Below are 23,280 nucleotides of genomic sequence, written 5' to 3' on the forward strand. Positions count from 1 at the left end.
AAACGTAAATATTCGATACATCGATAGTACCATCGATAGTTTGCCAGCGAGAGGGCAAAAATTTACGGCGAGAGGGCAAAAATTTACGGCGAGAGGGCAAGAATTTACGGCGAGAGGGCACGAATTTACGGCAAAAAGCTACCGCGAAAAAGCAAAAACTGAGGCGAAAAAACATATGTTTATGTATCTGAGAGATACTTTTAGTCGTTTTGCTCGTGTTTGTTCGGTGCGGTGTTTTTTTTCTCCTGGTCGCAGCTGGTCCCGAATTGGAATTCTTTCTACATACAAAAACCACCATTTTCACTGTGATCTTTGGTCGGCAAATAGCATTTGTGAATGTACAATACATAGATAGTTGATAGAAAAAGTGAAATACGCATCCGCAATTCAAACCCAAAATCATACTCAAAACTCACACACAGATACAGGCATTACATACATACATACATAAATAGTGCTCCTTTTACTTTACCTATGTGAATTGAAAATTGCGAATGCATCGTACGACGGTTAAAGTAAAAAAGATACAAATAAAAAAATTCTAAGCGAAGAAGCCGAAGAAAAATCTGTTTAGTGTGTGAAGTGAAGAGGAAGTAGTGGTGACCTGTGCGCGTGTAGTTGTGTGCTTTCTACGTGCGTGTTTCGTCTGTTTTTTCTGTGTGTGTGTTTCCCTCCCCCATTTTGCAGGCGCAAGTGTGAAGAGCATAGCAGTATTTGTATCTCGCAATGGGTAAGTTATCTTTGCCTTTGCCCCGAACACCGACACTAACGTGTCTCTCTCTCTCCCTCTCCCTCTCTGTGGCGCGCGCGGCTTCTGTGTATGTGTGTGAGCGAAATTGAGCAAAACCAACGAAAGGGGGTGGCCTCTACCTTAATTTCCTCTCTCTATTTCTCTCTTACTCTCACCGCTGTCTAACTAACTGTCCTCAGACATGGGTTTCGAAAAGATAGTAAGATTATTGGCATTATCACACTCAGCTATCATATATGGAGAATGTGCTGAATGTAACCTGTCTATTTGAATTCGTTAATCAATATTGACCGCCTGTCTTGGGTCCCCATTCTCACGGATACATATGTACATATACATAGATATATATGTGAGTAGCGGTACGCTATGGCTAACTCATCCGTTCATACACATGTATGTACATATGTGTGTACATGTCGTCCACTCCCTATTTTGTTTCTCAGCTGCTTTGCCGATGACGTCAGTGTTGTTGTAAGAACAAGTTTCTTTTCATATTTTTTTTTTTTACTTTTGCCATCGCCCCAAATTGACTTGATATTGGAGAACCAGAATGACGATTCACACACACACACACAGAGTCCCACGAAAACCTGACCGTATAAACCTCAAAGGTGCTTGGGCATGCAACTGCAATTACACACGTTACCGTTAACCGTTACCGACTGTAAATTTACCGTTCGCTTGGCATGAAAGCTCACAAGCTAACTTCGCTGGCTATTGGCCCCCTTTTATGGGTAACTTAAGCCCTTTTTCTATAGATTTCATTCAGCCTAGTCAATGATTAATTACTGGCCTTTTCCTATTCGTCCGGCTAGGGTGGCCCTAATTTCAGTGTGTGTCTATGTGTGTCTCTGATGATGACTCTTCTTTTGGGAGGGGGGAGACCACTTGTCGTGTTGTTGTGTGCGTGCCTAAAATGCATAATTGACTCCAGCTTCTACACAGAGCAAAAGCAACGGACAACCCCAGACCCCATAATGTGAATGTGAAATGTGAATGGGAATGGCCATGTGAACGCTGCCGTTCGTCGCCCCCATCACAAAAGGCTTTACAATAACCACATAGAGAGTGCGGCGCATTGACTTCCCATGCCAAAAGGGGGTTTCCTTTTTGAGTTTTTCGTTCAACTGATGAAAATGAAAGGGGCAAAAAACAAGTCGTCGTCTCCAGAGAGCAGCCGGTAGGGGCCATCTTAAGCATTTGGGCTTTTTTATTTTATTTGTACGTTGATTTGTTCATGTTTGTGTTGTCGTTGTCGTGCAGTCGGATGCATTTTTCAATTTCTCTGGATGTCGGCGGCGGCAGGGGTTATATAGGTCAGAGCACTTGCATAGAAAGTGGCTTCTCCTTCTTCGGTCTCTTCTCTATTCGTTTAGTTTGTTCGTTTGCCTAATTGAATGCTATTTTTGTATTTCGATGGCAACGTCATCAGCTTCAACTGTGTATGTATATATGTACATATACGAACAAATATAGGAAAATATATACTATATTATCTAAACTTGTGTGTGTGTGGCTTCGGCTGGTTGGCTTTTCACTTTTTTTTGTCTAATAAGCATACAGGAAGCACTTTTAAGCATTAAACATAAAAAATTACGTATACGTCAGGTAGCACCACATAAAAGCACTTGCAGAGCAATTTCAATCGGATGAGTAATACCTCCGTGTGTATACCTCTTCAACATCCAAAAAGAAAAAGTATGTGTACATACATACATAAACACAGACATTGAGAGTGTGGGCGTGTGTGTGTGTGTGGGAGTGGAATGCAAGAGCGTGATGTTGTCTTTCTCAAAAAACAAAAAACAGAAAAAGAATGAAAGAAGAAAACATATAAATCCAGTGGCAAAGAGTGAAAAATCTTTCTATGTGTGCTCCTTTCTGCTCACCTGTATCTCTATACCGCCTTGACCTGCATTGTCCTCGACATTCTGTCAAGGATTTGACGCACTTAACGAAGGTCGTTTGTGCCAACCATTCATTTTTTCAGGTTAGGTTTGCTTTTCGGGGCGCGGTTTAAATTAATTAAAATATTTCGAATGTCATGCAATTTGACCATTGACAAAAAAAAAAAGAAATATTCTCTGTTTATTTCAAATTTAATTTCAAATTTAAAGTTCTATGCATAATAATCAATGATGTGACTTAACCTTGGACTTGCCCCTTGGTTGTATACAGACGGGTTTTTCGACTACATAATTTTTGGTTCGCTCGTTTGTTTGTTTGTATTTCAAATTCGAGTGTTTTCCTATAACCAGTTTGTGCGGCACATGGACTTCGACTCAGTCTCAGTCTCCATCTCCGTCTGCCACAACTCAAAAAAAAAAAAAAAATGAAATATGTACATACAACAAAAAAAAAAAAAAAAATACAAAAGCTCTACGTTGGCTGTGGCTGCGGCGACGGCGGTGGCGGTGGCGGTGGCGCCGATGACATCATTCGGCACTAAAATTGCTTGCCGTAATTATAATAAAAAAAGAAAAACCAACAACAGCAACTAAAAGCAACAAACAAATTGTGAGCTCAAAACATATTTATTATACCCACCAAGCGAACAGATACAAATGTATCTCGTCATGAGCAACTCCACATTATCTGTGGCATGGAAACGTAATTTTCGCCTAGTTGTAATTATCATGCCAATGTTAAAATTATGATCTATATATGTATGTATATGCATATAGGATCCAAATTGCTGTTGAAAAGTCAATAAACAAAATGCCAAAAACAAAAAAATCAATATGCAAAAGTAATGGTGAAAAAATGTTTGTGATTGCATAATAAACAAGCAGAGATAGCATAAACGAATTTAATTGAATTTAAACACGTACTACACACACACACACACATAAGAGGCAGAGAGATACACACTGACTATAGACTGGACGCCAATTTGCTCTAGTGAATAAAGTGAAAAGATTTAATTAACGTAATAACTAATTATATTATACAATTCGACTATTGAAAAGTTTTAACTTAAATTTGACTGATTTTGAAAGTATGCCAGACTTTAAAGCGTTAATTTTTAAATATTTTTGAGTTTAAACTGATGAAAACGATATATAGAATATAATGTATGAAAAATTCTAGACCGAACTTCATAACCTTAATGATAACTTCATAATAAGTTTCTAAAAAAGTTAATACAAGGCATGGTTGAATTAAACAAATTTTTTCAAGGGGGTCTGATAAAAGTTTTTTGGCCTAAAAAGTTTAGCAAATCTCGCAGAAGGCATTTTGTCACTAGAGGAAAAACTGTTTCTGAAGAGGATCGAATCGATTCTCGGTTGGCGGGAGTTTAGACTTCTTATAATCGACATGTGCGTAAGGAGAGTCGGAAAAGGTCAAGATCCCTTGGACTCTTCTTGGATTAATCCATGATACAAAGTAAACACTTACATAATATAAACAGTTGAATTTAAAGTAAATTTTATGTAAACTTTTCATTTGTGATTTATCGTACTTACATACATATATTAATATTTAGTAAATGTCGCAATTTCCGTTTGTGTAGTTTACATGTTTCCGTAGGTACATTTGAACGCAAAAACCCCCCAAATCAGACTTGGTAAATAGTAAATTTTTAAAACTTAGAGATACACCACTTTAAAGAAATTGTGGGCTTAGTAGAATGTTGAAATTATAGTTAAGTTTTAATGCTAAGCCAGAAGTATTCAGTATTTCATTAAAAATTGTGATTTTTGTTTCTATTCTTTTAGTTCATATTAGCTTTGAGTTTTCTCAAAGGATTCTTTATATAGCATAACAAGATATGCTTTATTGTATTATTATTTTGTTATAACGATAAGGATGAATTTATTTTGGTTTTACCTGGTCATAAGTAGACCAGTTGAGATATGTATGTGTATATTTGCTTGTATGTAGTTTGAATCGATCACAAGTAAAGAGCCCAACAAGTCTTGCCTCATCGTTAGCCTACGTCATTGATGGGACACGTAGACCCAGCGATTTCATTGTGTGTATGAGTTTTTTTTTTCTTTTTTCATATCTTAACACAAAGTTTTGTAGCTTATCAATAAGTTCTTTTAATTTAAAGGCAACTGAAATTTTGAAAGCTCAACAGGTTGAAATTATGGCAAGTGGTTCAATTAAATGAACATCAACTGAAATTAAAGAAAACTTCCATTAAAACTCTTTCTTTTATAAAAATTTTGTCATTTTGTAAACTAAAATAAACTGTTTGTTGTTTTCATAACAAAATTTAAAAAAATGAAGCAAGTAAGTCGACTCGTCGACTCGGGTATACCATACACCAGGTGAAACAAATTTTTTTAAATTTCGAAAACCAAATGTACATATGTATGTCTATTAAATTGTTTTTACATGTTTCATAGTATGTGCTATCTCGCTCACTCTACGAACACACGAGCACTCTAGCGCCGCTACTAGCCAACGGCCAATTCTGGCCTTGTGGACCGCGTAGTAAAATACGTTCATACGCATATTTTGCATGTTTCTAGTCCGATTTCAATAAAATTTAGTAGTTTTGTAGAAATAGATAAGATTAATTAGTCTGCCGAATTTGAATGCGATAGTCAAAAAACTACAGGAGAAAATCGGTTTTTTCTTAATTATGGAGGCGGAAGTGGGCGTGGCAAAATATGAAAATATATATACTCTGCGCGAATACTAAGCCAGTATACATACTAAATTTGGTGACTTTAGCTTTGTTTGTTTTTGATAAAATCAGTTTTGTTTGATTTGCGGGGGCGGAAGTGGGCGTGGCAAAATTTTTAAATAGCCAGTTTCTGCGCGTCTATTAAACTAGTCTGCATACCAAATTTGATGTCGGTAGCTCTCATAGTTTTTAAGAAAATCAGTTTTATGTAAATTACGGGGGCGGAAGGGGGCGTGGCAAAAAGTTTAAACAATTAGTTTCTGCGCGCCAACTAAACGAGCATATAAACCAAATTTGATGTCTCTAGCTGTTATACTTTTTAAGAAAAACAGTTTTATGTGATTCCTGGGGGCGTAAGGGGGCGTGGCCGAAATTCCAATTAACTCTGAACATGTGCATACTACACGAGTATACATACCAAATTTGGTGGCTCTAGCTCTTATAGTCTCCGAGATCTGCGTGTTCATACGGACGGACGGACGGACGGACGGACGGACGGACGGACGGACGGACGGACGGACGGACGGACGGACGGACGGACAGACGGACATGGCTAGATCGACTCGGCTATTCATCCTGATCAAGAATATATATACTTTATAGGGTCGGAGAAGCTTCCTTCTGGCTGTTACATACATTTTGGCGACTTTAATATACCATTTCACCCTATGGGTGTATGGTATAAAAATGTGCCCATAAAGAAAGGGAAAAAGGCAGACAAACAGTCGTCTGTCTATATAATCATTAGTTTTAATGTACACAAATGTTTTTTTTTTAGCCAGCCATTAGTACTACATCTAACTAAGCAAAGTGTCTAGCTGTGGTTTTTTTTTGTTGTGTCCTATGGAAAATGCTTTCTATTCTTTGTTGTTGTTCAAAGCAGACCTGACACCAAAATTTTGTTGATGATTTTTGGGGTGGGGAAACAAACCCGAAAAAAGAGATCAGTCATGGCCGACAATTTGTTTCGTTTCATTTTGTGATGCCGTCATGGTTATGAGGTCTCCCCTACTTTTCATCTTTCATATAAACACTCGAATGCATTTACTCTATACATATATTTATATCTACATATATACTTCATTTATGTGGCTAAATATATTTTGATATGCTTCAGTCTCGTGTTCATCGTTTTGGGTAAAAAAAAGATATACATATGTACATATGGACATACATATATATCTAGCTGGTTGAGGTGTATGCATTAAAAGATATGTGATAAGAAGTTCCTAGAATTGATTGTTCGCTGAATTCAGTTTAGTTCAGTTCAGTTCAGAACCCATTACAAATTATTAAATTTGCTTATCTTTTTACATTTTACAATTTATTGTATTGTCTCTCTACCTCTCTAACTTCTCTGTCTGTCTCTCTTTATGTATTCTGTTCATATCGTTTGCCTTTTGGTGTTGACTTTTTAGACTTTTTCTACATACATACATACTTATGCATGTACTCAAGTATCTGGCAAGTGCCTGAGAAAGTCCAGTAAATAAAAATACATATGCAGGGGCCAGACTTACCTGTACACTTGTGTACAATAATTAACACAAAGACATAACGTTTTATATATACAGCTGAAAATGTATATGTATATGCGAGAGGTTTGGTTATATCTGGCAAGTTTATGCCGCCCTTGGCCTTATCAATGATAAGATTAATTGCCAGCGATGTGTGTGAGTGTGAGTCATAGCTACTTACAGAATGATAAATAAAAAACAAAATATAAAATGGAAAAGAGTATGCTTTGGCTGCCAATAAAAAAAATGTTAAAGCCGCCTCTCTCACCTACTAATAGTATCTGGTGGGGCGACACACATCAGACTATTCAAAGCCCAACGCACAGAGATACACACTCACATATGTATATGCAAAGAAACGTTAACTATATCATCATCAACATCGATCTGGGGCTTGTGCTTGGCAAAACGGGGCAAGGTTTGGCCATTATCGCATCACATGCATATGACATCAGCGCTGCGGTGGCGTATACGTAATCTGGTCGGGCCTGGGCCCCAGCTTTGATTGAATGAAAATACAGATTAAGATAGAACAAATGATAATCTTCCCGCTCTCTCTCTCTCTTTGCAGGTAAACAAAAAATCTACTGTGCAAAATGCACAAAAAAATGCTCCGGCGAGGTGCTCCGTGTGGCTGACAATCATTTCCACAAGGCTTGCTTTCAGTGCTGCCAATGCAAAAAGTCATTGGCCACTGGCGGATTCTTTACAAAAGACAGCGCCTACTATTGCATACCGGATTATCAGCGATTGTACGGCACAAAGTGCGCCACTTGCCAGCAATATGTGGAGGGCGAGGTGGTCAGCACAATGGGCAAGACGTATCATCAAAAGTGCTTCACATGCTCCAAGTGTTCGCAACCCTTTAAATCGGGCAGCAAGGTGACCAATACCGGTAAAGAGGTACTCTGCGAGCAATGCGTTTCAGGAGTGCCACCCGCTGCGGCATCGCCATCCCGGCAAGCGGCCGTTACTTCGCCAGCGCCGCCAGCAGAGAGTCCCACACGAGCCACAGCCCATCAGCAGCTGACGAGTGGTGTAATTTCCCATAAGGCTCATCTCAAAGAGCACTATGATCCCAATGATTGTGCCGGCTGTGGGGAACTGCTAAAAGAGGGCCAGGCACTGGTGGCCCTCGACAGGCAGTGGCATGTCTCCTGCTTCCGTTGCAAAGCCTGCCAGGCCGTACTCAATGGCGAGTACATGGGCAAGGATGGCGTCCCATATTGCGAGAAATGCTATCAAAAGAGTTTCGGTGTCAAGTGCGCGTATTGCAATCGATTCATTAGCGGAAAAGTTCTCCAGGCCGGTGACAATCATCACTTCCATCCAACCTGTGCCCGCTGCACCAAGTGCGGTGATCCCTTTGGCGATGGCGAGGAAATGTACCTGCAAGGCAGCGCTATTTGGCATCCGCGCTGTGGTCCTGGTCCCTCCGAGTCTGGCATTATATTGAACGGTGGCAACACATCAGTAGCTGGTGGCGCCTCCAATGGCAATTTCACAGACACCGAATGCGATCGCATGAGCTCCAGTGCAATGAGTGATATGGTATGTACACTCCAAAAAAAAAAAAAAAACAAATCTGAAAGGTTCCGCAAGATGATCACGACTCCAGAGCAAGGAGTTGTCGCTGCTGCACAAGCTAATACTAATTTGAATGCCCCATCACACACACTTCTACCAATCCTCCCACAAATCTCACAGGCCATAACGTATCTCCAGTTTTATTTTAATGAAAAACAAATTCTCAGTCGTTTGAGACTCAGAAACCATTAATTGAGTTAGTGTATCGATCAACTGGCCAGTCACCTCCACCTCCACCTCTACCTTCACCTTCACCCCATCTTAGCACACACATCACATGCAATTTATGATTTTTGTAATTTTCTTTATTATTATTATTATTTTTTATGCATTTTAGTTGTTCACCTTGTTTTGAGCTTGCGTTTTTTTTATTTTCTTTCGTTCGTTTTCAGTACATCCGTTCCAGAACTCCGAGTTTTAATGGTTCACTTTATTCCCCTAGCCGCAAGGTTTGTTTTTTATAATTTCTATTGTCATCATTTATTTGTTTGAATTTTATCATGCTACTAAATCCACAAATCGCACTGCATGTAAAACTATCCCCAGTGGGAATGAATTGCCTGTTTACCTGGGAAGACTTATCATTCAATCTGCATTGCAGCATTATCGTACGGTTAGTCCTGGCCTGATATTACGTGAATATGGTAGACCAATTGGCGAGGATATCTCACGGATCTATACATACAGTTATCTAACCGATGCGCCCCATTATCTACGCAAACCGATCGATCCGTATGACAAGACGGCATTATCGCCCCATTTCCATAGGCCATCCTCCTATGCCACCACTGCCAGTAATGCCGGCTCTGTGGCGGGCAGTCGGCCGCCATCTCGTCCTCATTCACGGACACGTAGTGCCATGAAGGTGCTGGTCGATGCCATTCGCTCGGAGACCCCACGTCCCAAGAGCCCGGGCATGAACAACGAAGAACCCATTGAATTGTCGCACTATCCGGCTGCCAAGAAACCGCCACCAGGCGAGCAGCCTAAAATTGAGAGGGATGACTTCCCGGCTCCTCCATATCCATACACTGATCCAGAACGGAGGCGACGCTATAGCGAGTCATACCACGGAGTGCCCGTCTCCGATGATGATGACGAGAACAATGGCGATCATGCCAATGGCAAGATGAAGAATGGCGATGAGCAAATGTAAGTGACAAAAAGCCATACAAAAATCTTGAAATCTTGAAGATTCTAATTTCTTTTTCTCATTCAATCAGACGCCTTAAACGAGAGGCAGAGCAGCTGGAGAAACTAAACTCGGGCATCGGTTCGGCAATTGCCAAGGATCTTAAAGAGCATGCCAAGTACAGAAAATGGAAGCAAAATAATTTAGATCCACGTAATGCATCGCGTACGCCTTCCGCCTCCAAGGAGCCGCTATACAAATTAAGGTTGGGCAATCAAAATCGAAAAGTTTTGCGACTAGTTCTTCTTCTTATATAAGAACTCATCCCATTGTAGATACGAATCACCCATTGGAGCATCGCCCTCGCGTCATCTGGACCATCAGAAGCCCTTCTGTGAGGATGAAATGTTTGATCGCTCTACAAGCTATCGTGGCTCCCTTGGCAAATCGTTGGGCAATGCGCCCAGTTATAATGGTAATCTTTGAATCATTTGAGCCCTTAAGCCCGGAAAGTGTATCTTAAGCGCGTGTGATAAGCCGTTTCCTAGCAAAAATTCATTCGTGAGACTTTTGAACAATTCAAACTCAATATTTTGTTGATTGCTTTACTGAAAATGTTCGTTCAATCTTTTGCAATTATTGTCCAATAGATTCTCCAAAGAATGTGACAACTTATAAATATTGTCTGTGTTTCCGCAAAAAATAAAAAAAATTATTTGAATTTAGTTTAATAAAATTCTCACTAGTAAAATGAATTTTTGCAAGGGTATATCTTGGCACAGCTAAAGTTAGCCGATATTATATATGTATATATCGCCCAATTACGTTTATAGCCATACATTCCTATCGCTCGCCGCCCAAGCCCGGATACGGATTCAAAACGACCACTCTGCCCTATATACGCAACGGCTACAGCTCAGTAAGTGCTGCCTGTTGTTGAATCGATCAAGAATCGAGATACTATATTCTGTATGGTGTTTATTGGGCTGCATTTAACTTAACTCCATTAACTTACAATTAGGATAAGAGCTAACATTTGTCCATGGCGAAATTTAACTCTCTCACTCTCTCTTTACCTCTCATTCTGTATCTTCTCTTGATTGGAATTGTAATACTCTGACTCTGGTGGCTGGGACACTGCATAACTAAATCATTAATTCGCTAACATCTCAACTGGTTGGTCTGCTACTTCCTTTTGTGTCTTCTTCTATGCTACCCCAATTCCTATATATATATATAAAATATCCTTTAAACAACTAAATTTTTGTGTGTGCGTGTTAAATCAATGTTTATATGCTCTTTGTTGTTGCCTTGTCACACAACACCGTCACTTACATCTACTCCATCTACTAACCACGTACATAACGCCTAACAACAATCATCATTCATCATATACAACACACAAAAAAAAAACCGAAACAAAAACCAACATCAGTGGTGAGTGCACTGCGCCATGTACCCAAACCTGGATACGGTCTGGCTCCACGCTCTCACACATTCAGTTCCACAACATCTGCTGCTGTCACGATGCATGGTGCCACTGTAAGATTGCTTTTGGTTGTTCTACTCCCCTCTTTCGTTTCGTAGATCTTATTATTTTCGAGTTTTTTTTTCGTTCACTCACATTTCTTAGTATAAACTACTTATCTTAGCTCAACTATCTATGCACTCGTTTATGGTTTCTTTTGGTTTTGGCATGTTAATTAAATGGTGTCTGCTGGCAGAGAATTATTTTAATTGTTGTATTCTATTTCAAATACAGGATTTCTCTTATGGAGGTCTTGGCGACAAAACTCACAGCACAGATTTAAGTTGCGGCAAATCGGAGGGTAAGTACTTCAAGTGATAATTGTTGTAAATCATTTAAAGTAACGTATTGTTTTCTTTCTTTTCAGCTTCAGTGGATTCTATTACCGATGGCGATAGACGAGCCCTAATGGGAAATGGCACAGATTTGCATGCCTCAAGCACATACTCAGGAGCCTTGTCCTATCATTATCCCCAGGCTGGACTTATAAGACGCAGTTTGCCCAATATGGCACATTCAATGCTGGTCCATGAGCCAGCCAAAATCTATCCCTATCATTTACTGCTTATCACAAACTATCGACTACCCTCTGATGTTGATCGCTGTAATCTAGAGGTAAAAACTATTTTGAAACCATGTCAAATATAGATTTAATAAGTTACTATATTTGTTTTTTGCAGCGTCATTTATCGGATATTGAGTTTGAACACATATTGCAGTGTGGCAGATCGGAATTCTATCGGTTGCCTCAATGGAGACGCAATGAGCTGAAGCGGCGGATGAAACTCTTCTAAGATTGATTTGATTGATTGAGTGTGTCCTAACCAACAGTAGTGGAGGCTGCTTGCGACGAAACCAAATGAATACAATTTACCTTAAAAAAAAACAAAAAAACAAAAAAGAAAACAAAACATGAGGAGAATTGAAAGGTCAACACAAAAAGATAGATGGAACTGCTAAGCTAATTTCACAGCCACAGCCAGTTTTGAAACACGCTTTAAATAGTTGAGAGAAAAAAATCAATGAAAACCAACTAAAACTATATTTAAATACAAATACATAGTTACATTTACAGTGCGGAGCGCGGATGGGTGCCGAAAGATGGTGCCGCTGGGTCCAGCTCCAGTTTATTTTTTTAAGAATTAGTTGCGCTAAAGCAAACAAATTGTAACTGAACACTATTTAAAAAAAAGAAACAATTACAAGCAAACATTGCAGAAGAAACAAAAGGGCAGTTCCCAATAATAATAATAATAAAAGAAAAAAATAATGTATACAAATTTCAATTAGTTAAACAATGCATGATTGCTTTTTTATATATATGTGTACAATGCATAAAACATATATTATATACACCCACACACGATTGATCATAAAATATATATTTACTTTATATACCTTTATTTTCTTTCCGGTATTGAAATGAACAGAAATTAATGTATGTACCTACAACAGAATCCAATGAACAAGTTAGCAAAAGTCAAAAGAATGAGGAACAGGCAAAAGTTTAAAATATTCGGCATTAAAAACAAAAAAAAAAAAAAAACAAACGCTAAACAATTACGCAAATTTTATTTATTAATAAATATATTTTATTTATTTATTTAAATAGAATATGTCAAAGAATAATAAAGATGAATAAATATCCACATGGATTAAAGCAATATCTAACAAGTTTCTAAAAAAAATTCGACATTAATCGAGTTCAAAACAATTTGAGTACAGAATGGTCTACTATATAATAGTAAGAGTGTTTGTTGTTTGGAATGTAGAGAGATTTCGTGTGTAATTAAAATATATATTTTATATATTCTATGTGTAAATATATATTGAGCTAGTTTTCACAGTTTTACTTATGTTGCTTTTCGAGATTGCACTAGTTTTGTTTGGAGAGAGCCTCGTTCGAACGCAGATTGTATGTCATTTGTGTCTTCATCACAGTCACTGTACTTCCAATGATTTGCTTATGATAGATCTGACGTGTGGCAAAGCCCATATTATCATAGAAATCACGTTCATTCTCTTGCCACTCGGAAATGGTGCATTCCAATGTGGCATAGCCGCCATTAAGACAATTTTTCACAACCAGTCCAAGCATTGGACCCATTATCTTTTCATGTGGATAGTTTGGGGCCAAGGCAAAGCGATATATCCAGGCTGCGTTATAAACGGCATGATGATTCTTAACGCTTATCGTTGCCACTATGCGGCGACGGAATTTATTGATGTAGGACTCCTCATATGGACAGTTTTCAATAAATATCTGATAGCTCGCTTCATTGGGATCACAGCGAAATATAAAGGGCTCATAGCACTCGGCCACCAGTGATTGGGAGGGTTTCATCTGAAAGAACAATACAACAAACGATTTTTAGCCTGATAACTGTCTAGGCTTACAAATTGTTATTTTTATTTCCTACCGCCATCAGCTCCACCGCCTTGGCATAGAACGAAAAGTATGTTCCTGTGAAGAGGAAGAAAAAACATCCGGGCACAGTGAAGGCACAGAAAAGTAATGGCACACCCAGAAATATGAAGAATAAGGCCCATGTGATGACAATAAATTGTAATGTAATCTGAAGGAACATGTATGTATAAGAAATTTATGTATGTAGAGGTACCTTGATGAAGATAACACACGTTCCACACAAAAGAAAATACCAATTAACATGGACACTACTTTCTACTTACCTCTCGAAAACAAAACACTAAGAAAGATTTCTTTGAAAATGACATAATGTAGTCTCTGACCAATTCCTGGCACTTGAGCTCATCGTCTTCGTGATAATTGCGTATAACAATAAATGGTTGCATTTTATTTAAATCAAAAATAAATAACAATAATATTAATAGTAACAATAAGTAAAAAATTAAATGGAACAAAACAAAAACACTCCCACACAATGTTTGTTATTGTTGTTGATGCAATCGAGTGTTGGCGAACTTTTTTATTTCCTGCCAGTGCTGGAAAAATAATGGGAGTATTGGAACTAAAAACTAAAAATTTGTTTGTAGGTAAAAATTTAACGAACTAGTTCTGCTCTGCGTTTGCCAACACTAATTTGCATCCTGAAAATAACAAATAAAAAAATTAATAGCTGCTGCTACCGCTTTCGCCGTTGCAATATTTATCCTGATCTCTGATCCCGTTTAAAATGGTAGACGCCGCCAATCCACAGCTAGCGTCTCAGCAGGATGAGCAACGGCAGTTCATTTGTGGTGTTATTGAGGGCTTCTATGGCCGACCATGGACAACTGAACAGCGTAAAGATTTGTTTCGCAAACTCAAGAAGCTGGGCATGGACTCGTATATGTATGCACCCAAGGACGACTACAAGCACAGGGCATACTGGCGTGAATTGTATACAGTTGAGGAAGCCGATCATTTATCAGGTTTAATTGCTGCTGCCAAGGAAGCCGGCATTGTGTTCTACTACGCCTTGTCGCCGGGCCTGGACATGACGTATAGCAGCCAGAAAGAGATAGCGACGTTAAAACGAAAGCTAGATCAGGTATCACAATTTGGATGCGAGGCGTATGCCCTTCTCTTCGATGACATTGAATCCGAACTATGCAAGTCTGACAAAGAGGTCTTTCAGACCTTTGGCAATGCTCAGGTGTCGGTGACAAATGAAATTTACCTACATTTGGGCCGACCCAAATTTCTATTTTGCCCCACCCAGTATTGCGTCACCCGTGCTGTGCCCACCATCCAAGAATCGGAGTATTTGAATACATTGGGCTCCAAGCTAAACAATGAAATTGATATCCTTTGGACGGGGGATAAGGTGATCTCGAAAACGATTACAATTGAATCTATACAGGAAATCACTGAAGTTCTACGTCGACCTCCTGTTATTTGGGATAATCTTCATGCCAATGATTATGATCAGAAACGAGTGTTTCTGGGACCCTATACTGGCCGGTCGCCAGCTTTAATACCACATCTTCGGGGGGTTATGACGAATCCCAATTGTGAATTCTTCGCCAACTTTATAGCGATTCATTCATTGGCATTTTGGTCACGTTGCAATATGGATTCCAAGATGAATAGCTCGCTGAGTGCCGATATTAAATTAGAGACTGAAAATGAGGATGAGGTGCCCGTGGAATTTCTATCAAAGAATGTATACCATCCACGTTTGGCCCTTAAGTAAGTCCAAAAGAACTGGCTAAAGCTAAGTCTGATATTAAAGTCTTTTATTGTGTTGTTTGTTCTCAGAAACGCCCTAACCGAATGGCTGCCCGAATTCTTCGTGGAACGGGAAGCCTGGGGACCCATAACTAAGCCACAACCGCAAGTACAAATGGTTATGCCAATCATACCAATTATACCATCCATTAACACTTGCATGAGTCTGACGACAACCACCACGACCACTTCGACAAACACGAGGACGGTACCCGAGGTGAATACCACTCAATTGCAGGCTCTGGCCGATGTCTGTAGCACTGTCAGCTCGGCCATGACGCCCATATGCAATCCGGTGATGAATTCCCTGGTATCGCCCACCAAAGTCATAACCAATGAGGAAATTATCAATCCTATACCTACTACAGCCGCTAGCAACATTGAGTTGCCCAAGAAGATACCCATTTCTATTGTTCCAGTTCCCATAATGGAGGCGAAAAATGTTGACCCCTCCTTGGAAGATAGTCTGGATGGTGAGGAAGCTAAACAAGAAGATATTGCCATTGAGGATGAGAAAACCAGAGATTTAGAACCTGTGACTTCTAGTCTTTGTGTGGACACAATGCTAGATGACAACAGCTTGAGTCCATTAAGCGCCGGCATCAATGAACCTATGGAATGCAGCAGCAGCTTAGCTTCTCAAGTATCTCCGAAAGAGGAGGAAGATGAGCAGCAGCAACAGCTGCAAACCCCTAAATTAATTGCCGACGATGTTCTTATGGAATCAGTCAATGATGTACATGTAAGTCGTCTACATCTAGTGAGATTATTTCAAAGATATCCTTTCTCTTATATATATCCATAGATCATGCATGTAGAAAGCTCAGCCTCGTCCTCATTATCAAATGCCGAAATGCGAGAGGATGAACAAATCATTAAAAATAATGAGTAAGTAACAAAAAAACAGTGGATTTCAAAGAATCACTTATACATTTTCCCTTTTTGGTTTTGCTAGGCCTTGTTCTGCTGGGTCCAAGATAAATGTGGAGGACTTAAGCCTGCTCTCTGATCTTTTCTATCTGCCCTTTGAACATGGCAGCCGTGGCTTAAAGCTGCTTAGTGAGTTCAACTGGCTAAAAAGCAATGCCAATGTCCTGCTTCAGTCAAGCGGAGATGCCAACAAGGAATGGCTACAACGATGTGGAGCTTATGATGATCTATGCGCTTCTGTGCAAGAATTGTTAATCAAAATTGCCGGTTGCGAAAATAAGGAAATTTGCCATGAGTTGTATTCCTATGTTTGGGACATATCGGGTGCCCTCTCACTTCTTAATGGTTATGTCAAATGGTTGGCTCTGGGACAGTTTCCGCAAAATATGGCTTCGTATACTGAAGGCAGTTACACATGTGAGTTATTATATGCTTCTTAATAAATTATCAGCCCACTTAAATCCCTTGCTTTCGTGCAGGGTTTAGCAAAGGATGGAAAGAAGCTTTCATGTCTGGGGATCAGGAGCCATGGGTTTTTCGTGGCGGACTTATTGCCGATTTGCAACGTCTGATGCCTGTAGATTCGGCCAATGATCTGTTTATCTACAAATTACCCGAACAACCCACGTCCAATTATTATCTTCTAAGGCCTTTCTGCAGTAGGGATGAGCAGGAAGTGAATGATGTTTGTACTCGAGCATATCTGGAGTGCAGTCCGGATTTGCATGATGACGATGCTAATGACCAGATACCTGTGCTACCGGCCAATGTAATCAATATTGTGGCAGATGCTCTTGTGGGCGCCCATTTGACTCTGGACTCAAAATTTTGCATTGTGGCCTATGATGGTAATGAAAGCATTGTAGGTTATGCCTGTGCTTCCTTGGATGTCAATTTATATCATCGAAACTGGGAATTATGCTGGCTACCAGAACTCCGTGAAAAATATCCGAAATCTCTTATCGATCAGGATGATGCAAATTTAGTGGGTAATGGAAAATTGCAGCGGCTTATTCATAGTTTTGTGGATAAATTCCATCATAGCACAGAACCGCTGGAAATATGTCCACCTGCCGAGGTAACCAGCTCCTTTCCGGCCGTAATGTGTGCAGCCACCACAAAAGAAGCAGATCAGCAGGATAATGGCATTGCCAAGCGTATGCTGACAGTCCTTTTGGCGGCATTGCGTGCCAATGGCTGCTTTGGGGTGCATGTATGTGTACCTGAACAAAATGTGGAGCAGGTCAATTTCTATACAAAAATTGGTTTTGTCGATGTGTATCGTGAAGAGAGCAGACATTGCATTTATTTAGGGCGGCGTTTCTAGCAGCAGCATCAGCAGCTAGATGGCCAGTTGTCACGATTTTTTGTGCTCAAGCCGTTGTCACATTGCGGGTTGTTGTAGACTTTGTGATTGATATCGGCTGCCTTATGGTTCCTTATTATTCTGTATTCCGTGTACTCTATGGTGTACTTACGCCATTTTTCATGTATTCTCGTCGTTTAAGGTCTGGTTCTCGTTTTGTACTCTGTGTCCAATTTTTTTGTCTTAGTCTTAACATGTATTTTTTTTCTAGTTTTTTTGTATTAACGACCAACTTGACGTTAGCCAAGCGAGTCCTGGCTGAATTGGCCCCTTATCCTAGCATTTATATAATACGTATGTATGTATATTGATTCTATTAAAGATATCTAATATTCAACAAATAAAAATTTATATTTCTCATACGAAACGTTTACTTAAATCGTAGAACCAGACTGTATTCACCCCATCATCAATAGTATGTTCGGGCTGAAGGTGAGGTAGAGGAAATCGACAGGCTATGACTTTGGCATCGTGTGGACACTCTGCAATCAATTTGTGCTCCAAATCTTGCATCATCTGCTCCACACCGAATATTACCACGTAGTTGTAGCTCTGTATGTTAAATTTCCAAAGATCGCGACGAAAGAAGCTAGCCTGTCGGCTTACACCATGACGCAGTGCAGCCAACCGGGAGTAGTATACCAGCCAAGGATTCAACTCAACCCCATCTGTTTTCAGGTCTTTGGCGTGCTGGGCAGCAGCTGAAAGAAGATTATATAAGATGTACATGGAAATCGGGAGTTCGACTCACTTACCTACAACAATTCGCCCGTCTCCGGAACCAATATCCAGGAGTTTTCCACTGTTCGCATTTTTGGGTAGAAAGCTTAACACATTTTTGATTTGTTCCTCGGTCGCTGGAACATAAGGCAGGCAAATCCTTCGGAACGCTGGTGCCACAAAAGAGGCACAAACCACAGAGAGACCGAGAGCCACTCCACCTGTGGCTGCAATTAGTATTTTGCCACCTGTCGATATGGAGCTGGACTTGCTCTTTAATTTTTGGTCACCGGCTCCATCTAAAAGTTCCATTTGCCAAGAAATTTGCGCCCTCGAAAATCAACATAAATATCACCCAGCAAGCATTTGCTTGGTTATTGCAGAAAACAAATTCAAATAACAGTTGGTTCACAGAAGATTGAATTTTAACATTAACCAACACTGACAGTATGACAGAACTAGCGCAGAACTTTGGCAACACTACTTGTCAGCTGTTCACTTTCTTACCACGCAGTAGCCCGAGCCGAATGTGTTTTGATTTCACAACATTGCTCATATTTATTTGTGATTGATTTTTAACTGATTATAAAATTATGTCTTTGGTGCGGAACTCATCCCGATTGCTGCGGTCACAGCTGAAGCGGGTGCAAAGTGTGCCAGTGGCTTTATATCATGAGAATGTAAGTAATATCATAGAAATGGCGGCACTTTGAAGGTCTTTCGTAATATCTTTTACGTACTATATAATAATACATATATAAGTCATTGTTTTCATATTGCATGATAGATAGATTACAACGCGTTCCTCGTGGCACGCACAAAGATAACATTCATATATAATATATAACGATAACGTATTTGTAGGTCGTTGAACACTACGAAAATCCCCGCAATGTCGGTTCGTTGGACAAAAAAGATATTACTGTCGGCACTGGCCTTGTGGGCGCTCCCGCTTGCGGTGATGTGATGAAATTGCAGATTAAAGTCGATGAAAATGGCAAGATTATTGATGCCAAATTCAAAACTTTTGGCTGTGGCTCAGCCATTGCCAGCAGTTCGTTGGCCACCGAATGGGTAAAGGGCAAATCTATCGATGAGGCTGGCAAATTGAAGAATACAGATATCGCCAAGGAGTTGCGATTGCCCCCGTCAAGTTGCATTGCTCCATGCTGGCTGAAGATGCAATCAAAGCTGCATTGGCCGACTACAAAGTCAAGCAGCAGAAAAAGGATTAAATGGCGAATTTCTAAAAGCCCAGATGAATCTAATCAACAACAATAACAAACAACCTTATAATAATTGAATTATTTTTGCATTAGAAATTAGTCGCTTTGAAGCTTTGTAGTGAGTGGTAAGTAAGATTTTACCCCATTTAATAAAAACTCACTGATTGCTGAACTTTTCTTTACAGATTGCTGATAAGTCTATATATGAGTGAGTGTGTTTGGAATGGATCTTTACTGGAGTGTGGTTTGAATGCGTGTGTGTCTGTTTAAATATTAATGTGAGTGTCGTTAAAGAAGGGGATATTTAAACGATATTGAAATTATACGTTATGCATAACTATAAAATACAAAAAAAAAGAGAAATTAAATAAACTTCTATATATTTGTTCGCATTAAAGATATATGGTTGCAGTTCTATTTTATTTTATATTGCACAAAAATCATTGTTAAACAAGACGGAAAGGTTGTGATTTGATTTAAGATAGACGCACGCTAACTCCACCACCGCATTCGCCTTTGCTCTTCTGTTCAAAAGCTGAAATTAAGTAAACAACATTTAAGAAGTAATTGTCAATTAATTTTGGGATGAATATTCTTACGATCATCGGCATGCTGGCAATTGTAGTTGGCCATCACACACTGACTGCCAAAGGTCAGCAGACGTTCCTTGCTACTATTTTTGGCCTTGGCACAAATTGGCTCGTAGTCATCGCCACAGGCACGGACACAAGTATTCGTTTTGGTGTTGGTCTTGCCAGGACTGGCCAAGACAAAGGCCAACAAGCAAACGGCTAGAATAAGTATGGATTGAAAGTCAATCTTCGTGGAAACGTTATTTCCATTTGATACTTGTAAATGGCCAATGAGATTTCGTATTCATAAATATCAAACATTATATATATTTATTCTCTTAATTGATTATTTACTCCTGCGGTTTGATAACATTGCTTGAACTTTTTATTTGTATTATCTCGTGAATCTCGGATGAATTGAATTTTAATTTTCCACTTTACATATTGATTTTATTTATTTATTTATTTTTTACTTTACCTAGAAAAGCAAACAGAGCGAAACGCATTTTGTATGTAAAGTCAAAAGTTCCACGAATTCAACTGAATTAAATAAGGCACAAATAAATGACAAAAAACTTTCGCAAAACCGGCTTTCAGTTAAGCTAGAATTGAACTGAATTCTGGACTGAGAGATTTATCACCTTTATATACGAATCACATACAGACGAAGCTTGGACTCATGAACAATAGCTGATATACAAAAACATTTTATATATACCAGTTTCTAAGTAGGAGGGAGGAGGAGGAGGAGGAGGAGGAGGAGGTACATCGCCCACCTAGAAAATACAAATTAAATTGATGTAGATTAAAAACAACAAAAAAAAGTAAATTCAAGTAAACATAAAGTGCACTTGCCACAGATGATGATGCCGATGGTGATGGGATGAGGGATTGGACACGAAACGTTGGATCCGAAGATATTTGTCATAATTCCCAGAGTCATCTTTATTCCCCTTGGTTGAGGTGAGGATGACAATATGTAATTGAACAGGTCATCATCTCATCGTTTCGTCCCACACTATGCGATTATGATGTAACTTTATGGAATAACAAAAACAAATTGGACAAATGGGGCGTCAAGGGAGGCAGTTTATATCATTGAAAACCTCAACAATTATTCCTACCATTAAAGCGAAACGTGCTTCCAGTATAAACGTGACATATCTAGTTATCCAGCAACCCCATCCAGTTCACGTGATGACAATTTCGCAAAGTGTGCCTCCGATTAATCTTAGAGTTCCTAGATTTGATATGAACGCTTAAATTCTTGCAAATTCAACTGAAGGTCTACAAAATTAGTTAAAAGAAGTTATCCTATGTATGTATTAGTGTGGCTGGTTTATACTGCGTATACGTAATATTGAATTAAAAAATAGTTACCAATAAACATCAAAATATATTGATTGTTCCTTTTGTCGCGCACAAAGGGGTATATTCAATAAAAGAAAACAATATTATATAGTTCAAAGAATATTATTGTTTCGTTTGCAGTTTTTAAACTTATCTGAAAAATTTGGCGGGAAAAAACCGAATGTGGCAACACTGCTGAGGAGATAAAGTTTAGTTGCTCGATGTTGGCACCATTTGTTCGAGTGTAGTCGATAAATTTGCCACCACTAACATGTTCGCAGCTGGCATCATTGGATCGCCGTTGGCATCCATTGTTCGCCGTTGGCATCAATTGTTCGAGTTCGACTCCTTAATTGCATGTAGTTTGAAGCGAATTCGGCGCACCGAGCGAATTGATTTCGCCGTTTTGTTTGTTGTTGTTTTTTTTTGTTTTTGTTTTCAAGTCGAATTGGAAGGTTGTTGTGCGGTCGGTTGTCGGATGGTGATAAATTAATTTTAATTTAATTTTACTTACAAACAAATAATTAAAAAGAGCGAATGAACAGAAAATGCAATTAAGAAAACTAATGGAACATTTTGAAATCTTTTAAAAATATAAAAAGTGCATAAAATTTCTAAAATATTCATGTGAAGTGAAAATAAAATGTGAAAATTAGTGGGGAAAAAACAGGGAGAACTAAACTAATTGATGTGTGTTAAATATTTAATAAATAAAGAATGAAATGCGAGAAAATCATAAACAAGAAAATCGAATCGAAAACCAGGCAGAAAAAAGCACGGAGCAACAGAGTTGCCAGGCCATAAGTGAATAAAAGTTTAAACAAAAGGGAAACCAGAAAACCATTGTAGCAAATGGTTTTTGGAAAATTTCCGTAATGTTCAAACAAACGAAATACAAATTGTTCGATAAATGTTTAAACAAAATTAGCTAGTGTGGGGAAGAATTATTCTTATTGGTCTTGGAATTTCAGCCAAATGAGTTGGCAACACTGTGGCCAAGAGAGTGAGAGCGAGAGATGTTTGCGTGTGTGAGTGCGTGGGCTTGTGTGACTCTGTGTGTGTGTGTGTGTGTGAGTGTTGTGTGTAGGGCTCTCTCTTGCTCATTTCAATTTTCCTCAATGAATGAAAATTTTTCACGGTAAAATGTTTTCGGTTTCGATTCCGCTGCCTTCGTCGTCGTCGTCGTAGTCGTTGTGTATTGCCGTTTTTACGCGACCAAGAACAAGATATACATAATATATGTATATAAAATAAAGACACAATATATACTTACATATTGATACACTTTGTATTTCCTACTGACCGAGAACCGGGCACAAAAACAATGGCGATTTGCTTCATAATGATGAATTGTTAATAGTAGTAAAATTGATTTTCTCTTACATATATTTTCAGTATTTTTAGCCCTATTCGGTAAAGGGTAACCGCAAGTCGGCCATTCGGCTTGAAATATCAAAGTTGTATGGCACAGAGAGAAGAGAAAAAATTAAAATTAAATATTCGCAAAGCGAGAGAAAATGTTAAATAATTTTTAAAGTGTTTCTGTGTGTTTTTAACGTGTATTGTAATAAAAAATCAACAAAAATTCCTGTAGTAACAGCAAAGGAATAGAATCAAACACTTTTGGAGGCAGCCAAAAAAAAGAGGTAAGCTGAAAATTCTTTAACTCATAACAACTGCGCTCTAGCCCCATCGCCCATGCCCCCCATGCTCCACGAATTCGGCCAATTGGAAAATTTCTTATTTCATTTTACTTACACTTGCTCGTGC

General features: G+C 39.0%; 7 protein-coding genes across 12 annotated transcripts in view; 4 read left to right on the top strand and 3 right to left on the bottom strand.

Moving 5' to 3' along the window:
• Window positions 1-206: 206 nt before the first annotated feature.
• Unc-115a (Uncoordinated 115a) lies at window positions 207-12,818 on the top strand. Of its 4 annotated transcripts, none has more exons than XM_068298177.1 (10): window positions 207-730; window positions 7,479-8,458; window positions 8,887-8,943; window positions 9,096-9,646; window positions 9,718-9,891; window positions 9,962-10,101; window positions 10,460-10,545; window positions 11,389-11,455; window positions 11,522-11,769; window positions 11,835-12,818. In XM_068298177.1, the coding sequence occupies exons 1-10, from the start codon at window positions 727-729 to the stop codon at window positions 11,946-11,948; spliced, it is 2,421 nt and encodes an 806-aa protein (XP_068154278.1). In that variant the 5' UTR covers window positions 207-726; the 3' UTR covers window positions 11,949-12,818. The 4 variants fall into 4 exon arrangements, with proteins under 4 accessions (XP_068154278.1, XP_068154277.1, XP_068154274.1 ...); XM_068298173.1 differs by lacking the exon at window positions 207-730 and adding an exon at window positions 7,182-7,325; XM_068298176.1 differs by lacking the exons at window positions 207-730; window positions 10,460-10,545 and adding an exon at window positions 7,177-7,325 and having other exon boundaries at window positions 11,405-11,455.
• Window positions 12,724-14,072, bottom strand: LOC137583225 (uncharacterized). Its single transcript, XM_068298179.1, has 3 exons — window positions 13,846-14,072; window positions 13,575-13,730; window positions 12,724-13,498 (listed from the first exon to the last, which is right to left on the bottom strand). The coding sequence occupies exons 1-3, from the start codon at window positions 13,966-13,968 to the stop codon at window positions 13,031-13,033; spliced, it is 747 nt and encodes a 248-aa protein (XP_068154280.1). The 5' UTR covers window positions 13,969-14,072; the 3' UTR covers window positions 12,724-13,030.
• A 138-nt stretch (window positions 14,073-14,210) lies between these two features.
• Window positions 14,211-18,009, top strand: Oga (O-GlcNAcase). The gene is made up of 5 exons (XM_068296340.1): window positions 14,211-15,307; window positions 15,377-16,088; window positions 16,152-16,234; window positions 16,302-16,693; window positions 16,756-18,009. The coding sequence occupies exons 1-5, from the start codon at window positions 14,310-14,312 to the stop codon at window positions 17,601-17,603; spliced, it is 3,033 nt and encodes a 1,010-aa protein (XP_068152441.1). The 5' UTR covers window positions 14,211-14,309; the 3' UTR covers window positions 17,604-18,009.
• Window positions 17,968-18,748, bottom strand: LOC137581932 (ATP synthase subunit C lysine N-methyltransferase). Its single transcript, XM_068296342.1, has 2 exons — window positions 18,398-18,748; window positions 17,968-18,343 (listed from the first exon to the last, which is right to left on the bottom strand). Exons 1-2 carry the CDS (start codon window positions 18,672-18,674, stop codon window positions 18,000-18,002), a joined length of 621 nt encoding a protein of 206 aa, XP_068152443.1. The 5' UTR covers window positions 18,675-18,748; the 3' UTR covers window positions 17,968-17,999.
• Window positions 18,749-18,848: 100 nt separating this feature from the next.
• IscU (Iron-sulfur cluster assembly enzyme) lies at window positions 18,849-19,989 on the top strand. The gene is given in 4 exon segments (XM_068296343.1): window positions 18,849-19,042; window positions 19,227-19,509; window positions 19,512-19,713; window positions 19,774-19,989. Coding segments are annotated over 3 exon segments (456 nt in total). The 5' UTR covers window positions 18,849-18,955; the 3' UTR covers window positions 19,598-19,713; window positions 19,774-19,989.
• Window positions 19,952-21,653, bottom strand: LOC137581934 (vasotab). Its single transcript, XM_068296344.1, has 6 exons — window positions 21,541-21,653; window positions 21,285-21,474; window positions 21,016-21,197; window positions 20,639-20,936; window positions 20,188-20,379; window positions 19,952-20,123 (listed from the first exon to the last, which is right to left on the bottom strand). The coding sequence occupies exons 4-6, from the start codon at window positions 20,664-20,666 to the stop codon at window positions 20,065-20,067; spliced, it is 279 nt and encodes a 92-aa protein (XP_068152445.1). The 5' UTR covers window positions 20,667-20,936; window positions 21,016-21,197; window positions 21,285-21,474; window positions 21,541-21,653; the 3' UTR covers window positions 19,952-20,064.
• A 280-nt stretch (window positions 21,654-21,933) lies between these two features.
• cic (Putative transcription factor capicua) overlaps window positions 21,934-23,280 on the top strand; it is a 43,280-nt gene continuing 41,933 nt past the window's right edge. The window contains exons 1-2 of one of the 3 annotated variants that reach the window (XM_068297973.1): window positions 21,934-21,991; window positions 22,906-23,156. The gene's annotated coding sequence lies outside the window, so the exon portion shown is untranslated. The remainder of the gene's footprint in view (window positions 21,992-22,905; window positions 23,157-23,280) is intronic. The other 2 variants (XM_068297972.1, XM_068297974.1) reach the window with 2 other exon arrangements.

The sequence above is a fragment of the Drosophila tropicalis genome, unplaced genomic scaffold (assembly GCF_018151085.1).
Source record: "Drosophila tropicalis isolate 14030-0801.00 unplaced genomic scaffold, ASM1815108v1 contig_859, whole genome shotgun sequence".
NCBI lineage: Eukaryota > Metazoa > Arthropoda > Insecta > Diptera > Drosophilidae > Drosophila > Drosophila tropicalis.

Excerpts from the sequence above, each read along its gene's own strand:
- Unc-115a (XM_068298173.1), top strand. The coding sequence starts at position 7,250 with ATGTATATGCAAAGAAACGTTAACTATATCATCATCAACATCGATCTG. Across the intron at positions 11,456-11,521 it reads AAGTTGCGGCAAATCGGAGG|CTTCAGTGGATTCTATTACC; the intron begins GTAAGTACTTCA and ends CTTTCTTTTCAG. Across the intron at positions 11,770-11,834 it reads TTGATCGCTGTAATCTAGAG|CGTCATTTATCGGATATTGA; the intron begins GTAAAAACTATT and ends TGTTTTTTGCAG.
- LOC137583225 (XM_068298179.1), bottom strand. The coding sequence starts at position 13,968 with ATGCAACCATTTATTGTTATACGCAATTATCACGAAGACGATGAGCTC. Across the intron at positions 13,731-13,845 it reads TAGTGTTTTGTTTTCGAGAG|ATTACATTACAATTTATTGT; the intron begins GTAAGTAGAAAG and ends ATGTTCCTTCAG. Across the intron at positions 13,499-13,574 it reads AGGCGGTGGAGCTGATGGCG|ATGAAACCCTCCCAATCACT; the intron begins GTAGGAAATAAA and ends TTGTTCTTTCAG.
- Oga (XM_068296340.1), top strand. The coding sequence starts at position 14,310 with ATGGTAGACGCCGCCAATCCACAGCTAGCGTCTCAGCAGGATGAGCAA. Across the intron at positions 16,089-16,151 it reads AATCAGTCAATGATGTACAT|ATCATGCATGTAGAAAGCTC; the intron begins GTAAGTCGTCTA and ends ATATATCCATAG. Across the intron at positions 16,694-16,755 it reads TACTGAAGGCAGTTACACAT|GGTTTAGCAAAGGATGGAAA; the intron begins GTGAGTTATTAT and ends GCTTTCGTGCAG.
- LOC137581932 (XM_068296342.1), bottom strand. The coding sequence starts at position 18,674 with ATGGAACTTTTAGATGGAGCCGGTGACCAAAAATTAAAGAGCAAGTCC. Across the intron at positions 18,344-18,397 it reads AGACGGGCGAATTGTTGTAG|CTGCTGCCCAGCACGCCAAA; the intron begins GTAAGTGAGTCG and ends ATCTTCTTTCAG.
- LOC137581934 (XM_068296344.1), bottom strand. The coding sequence starts at position 20,666 with ATGCGTTTCGCTCTGTTTGCTTTTCTAG. Across the intron at positions 20,380-20,638 it reads CGCTCTGTTTGCTTTTCTAG|CCGTTTGCTTGTTGGCCTTT; the intron begins GTAAAGTAAAAA and ends TACTTATTCTAG. Across the intron at positions 20,124-20,187 it reads TTGCCAGCATGCCGATGATC|CTTTTGAACAGAAGAGCAAA; the intron begins GTAAGAATATTC and ends ACTTAATTTCAG.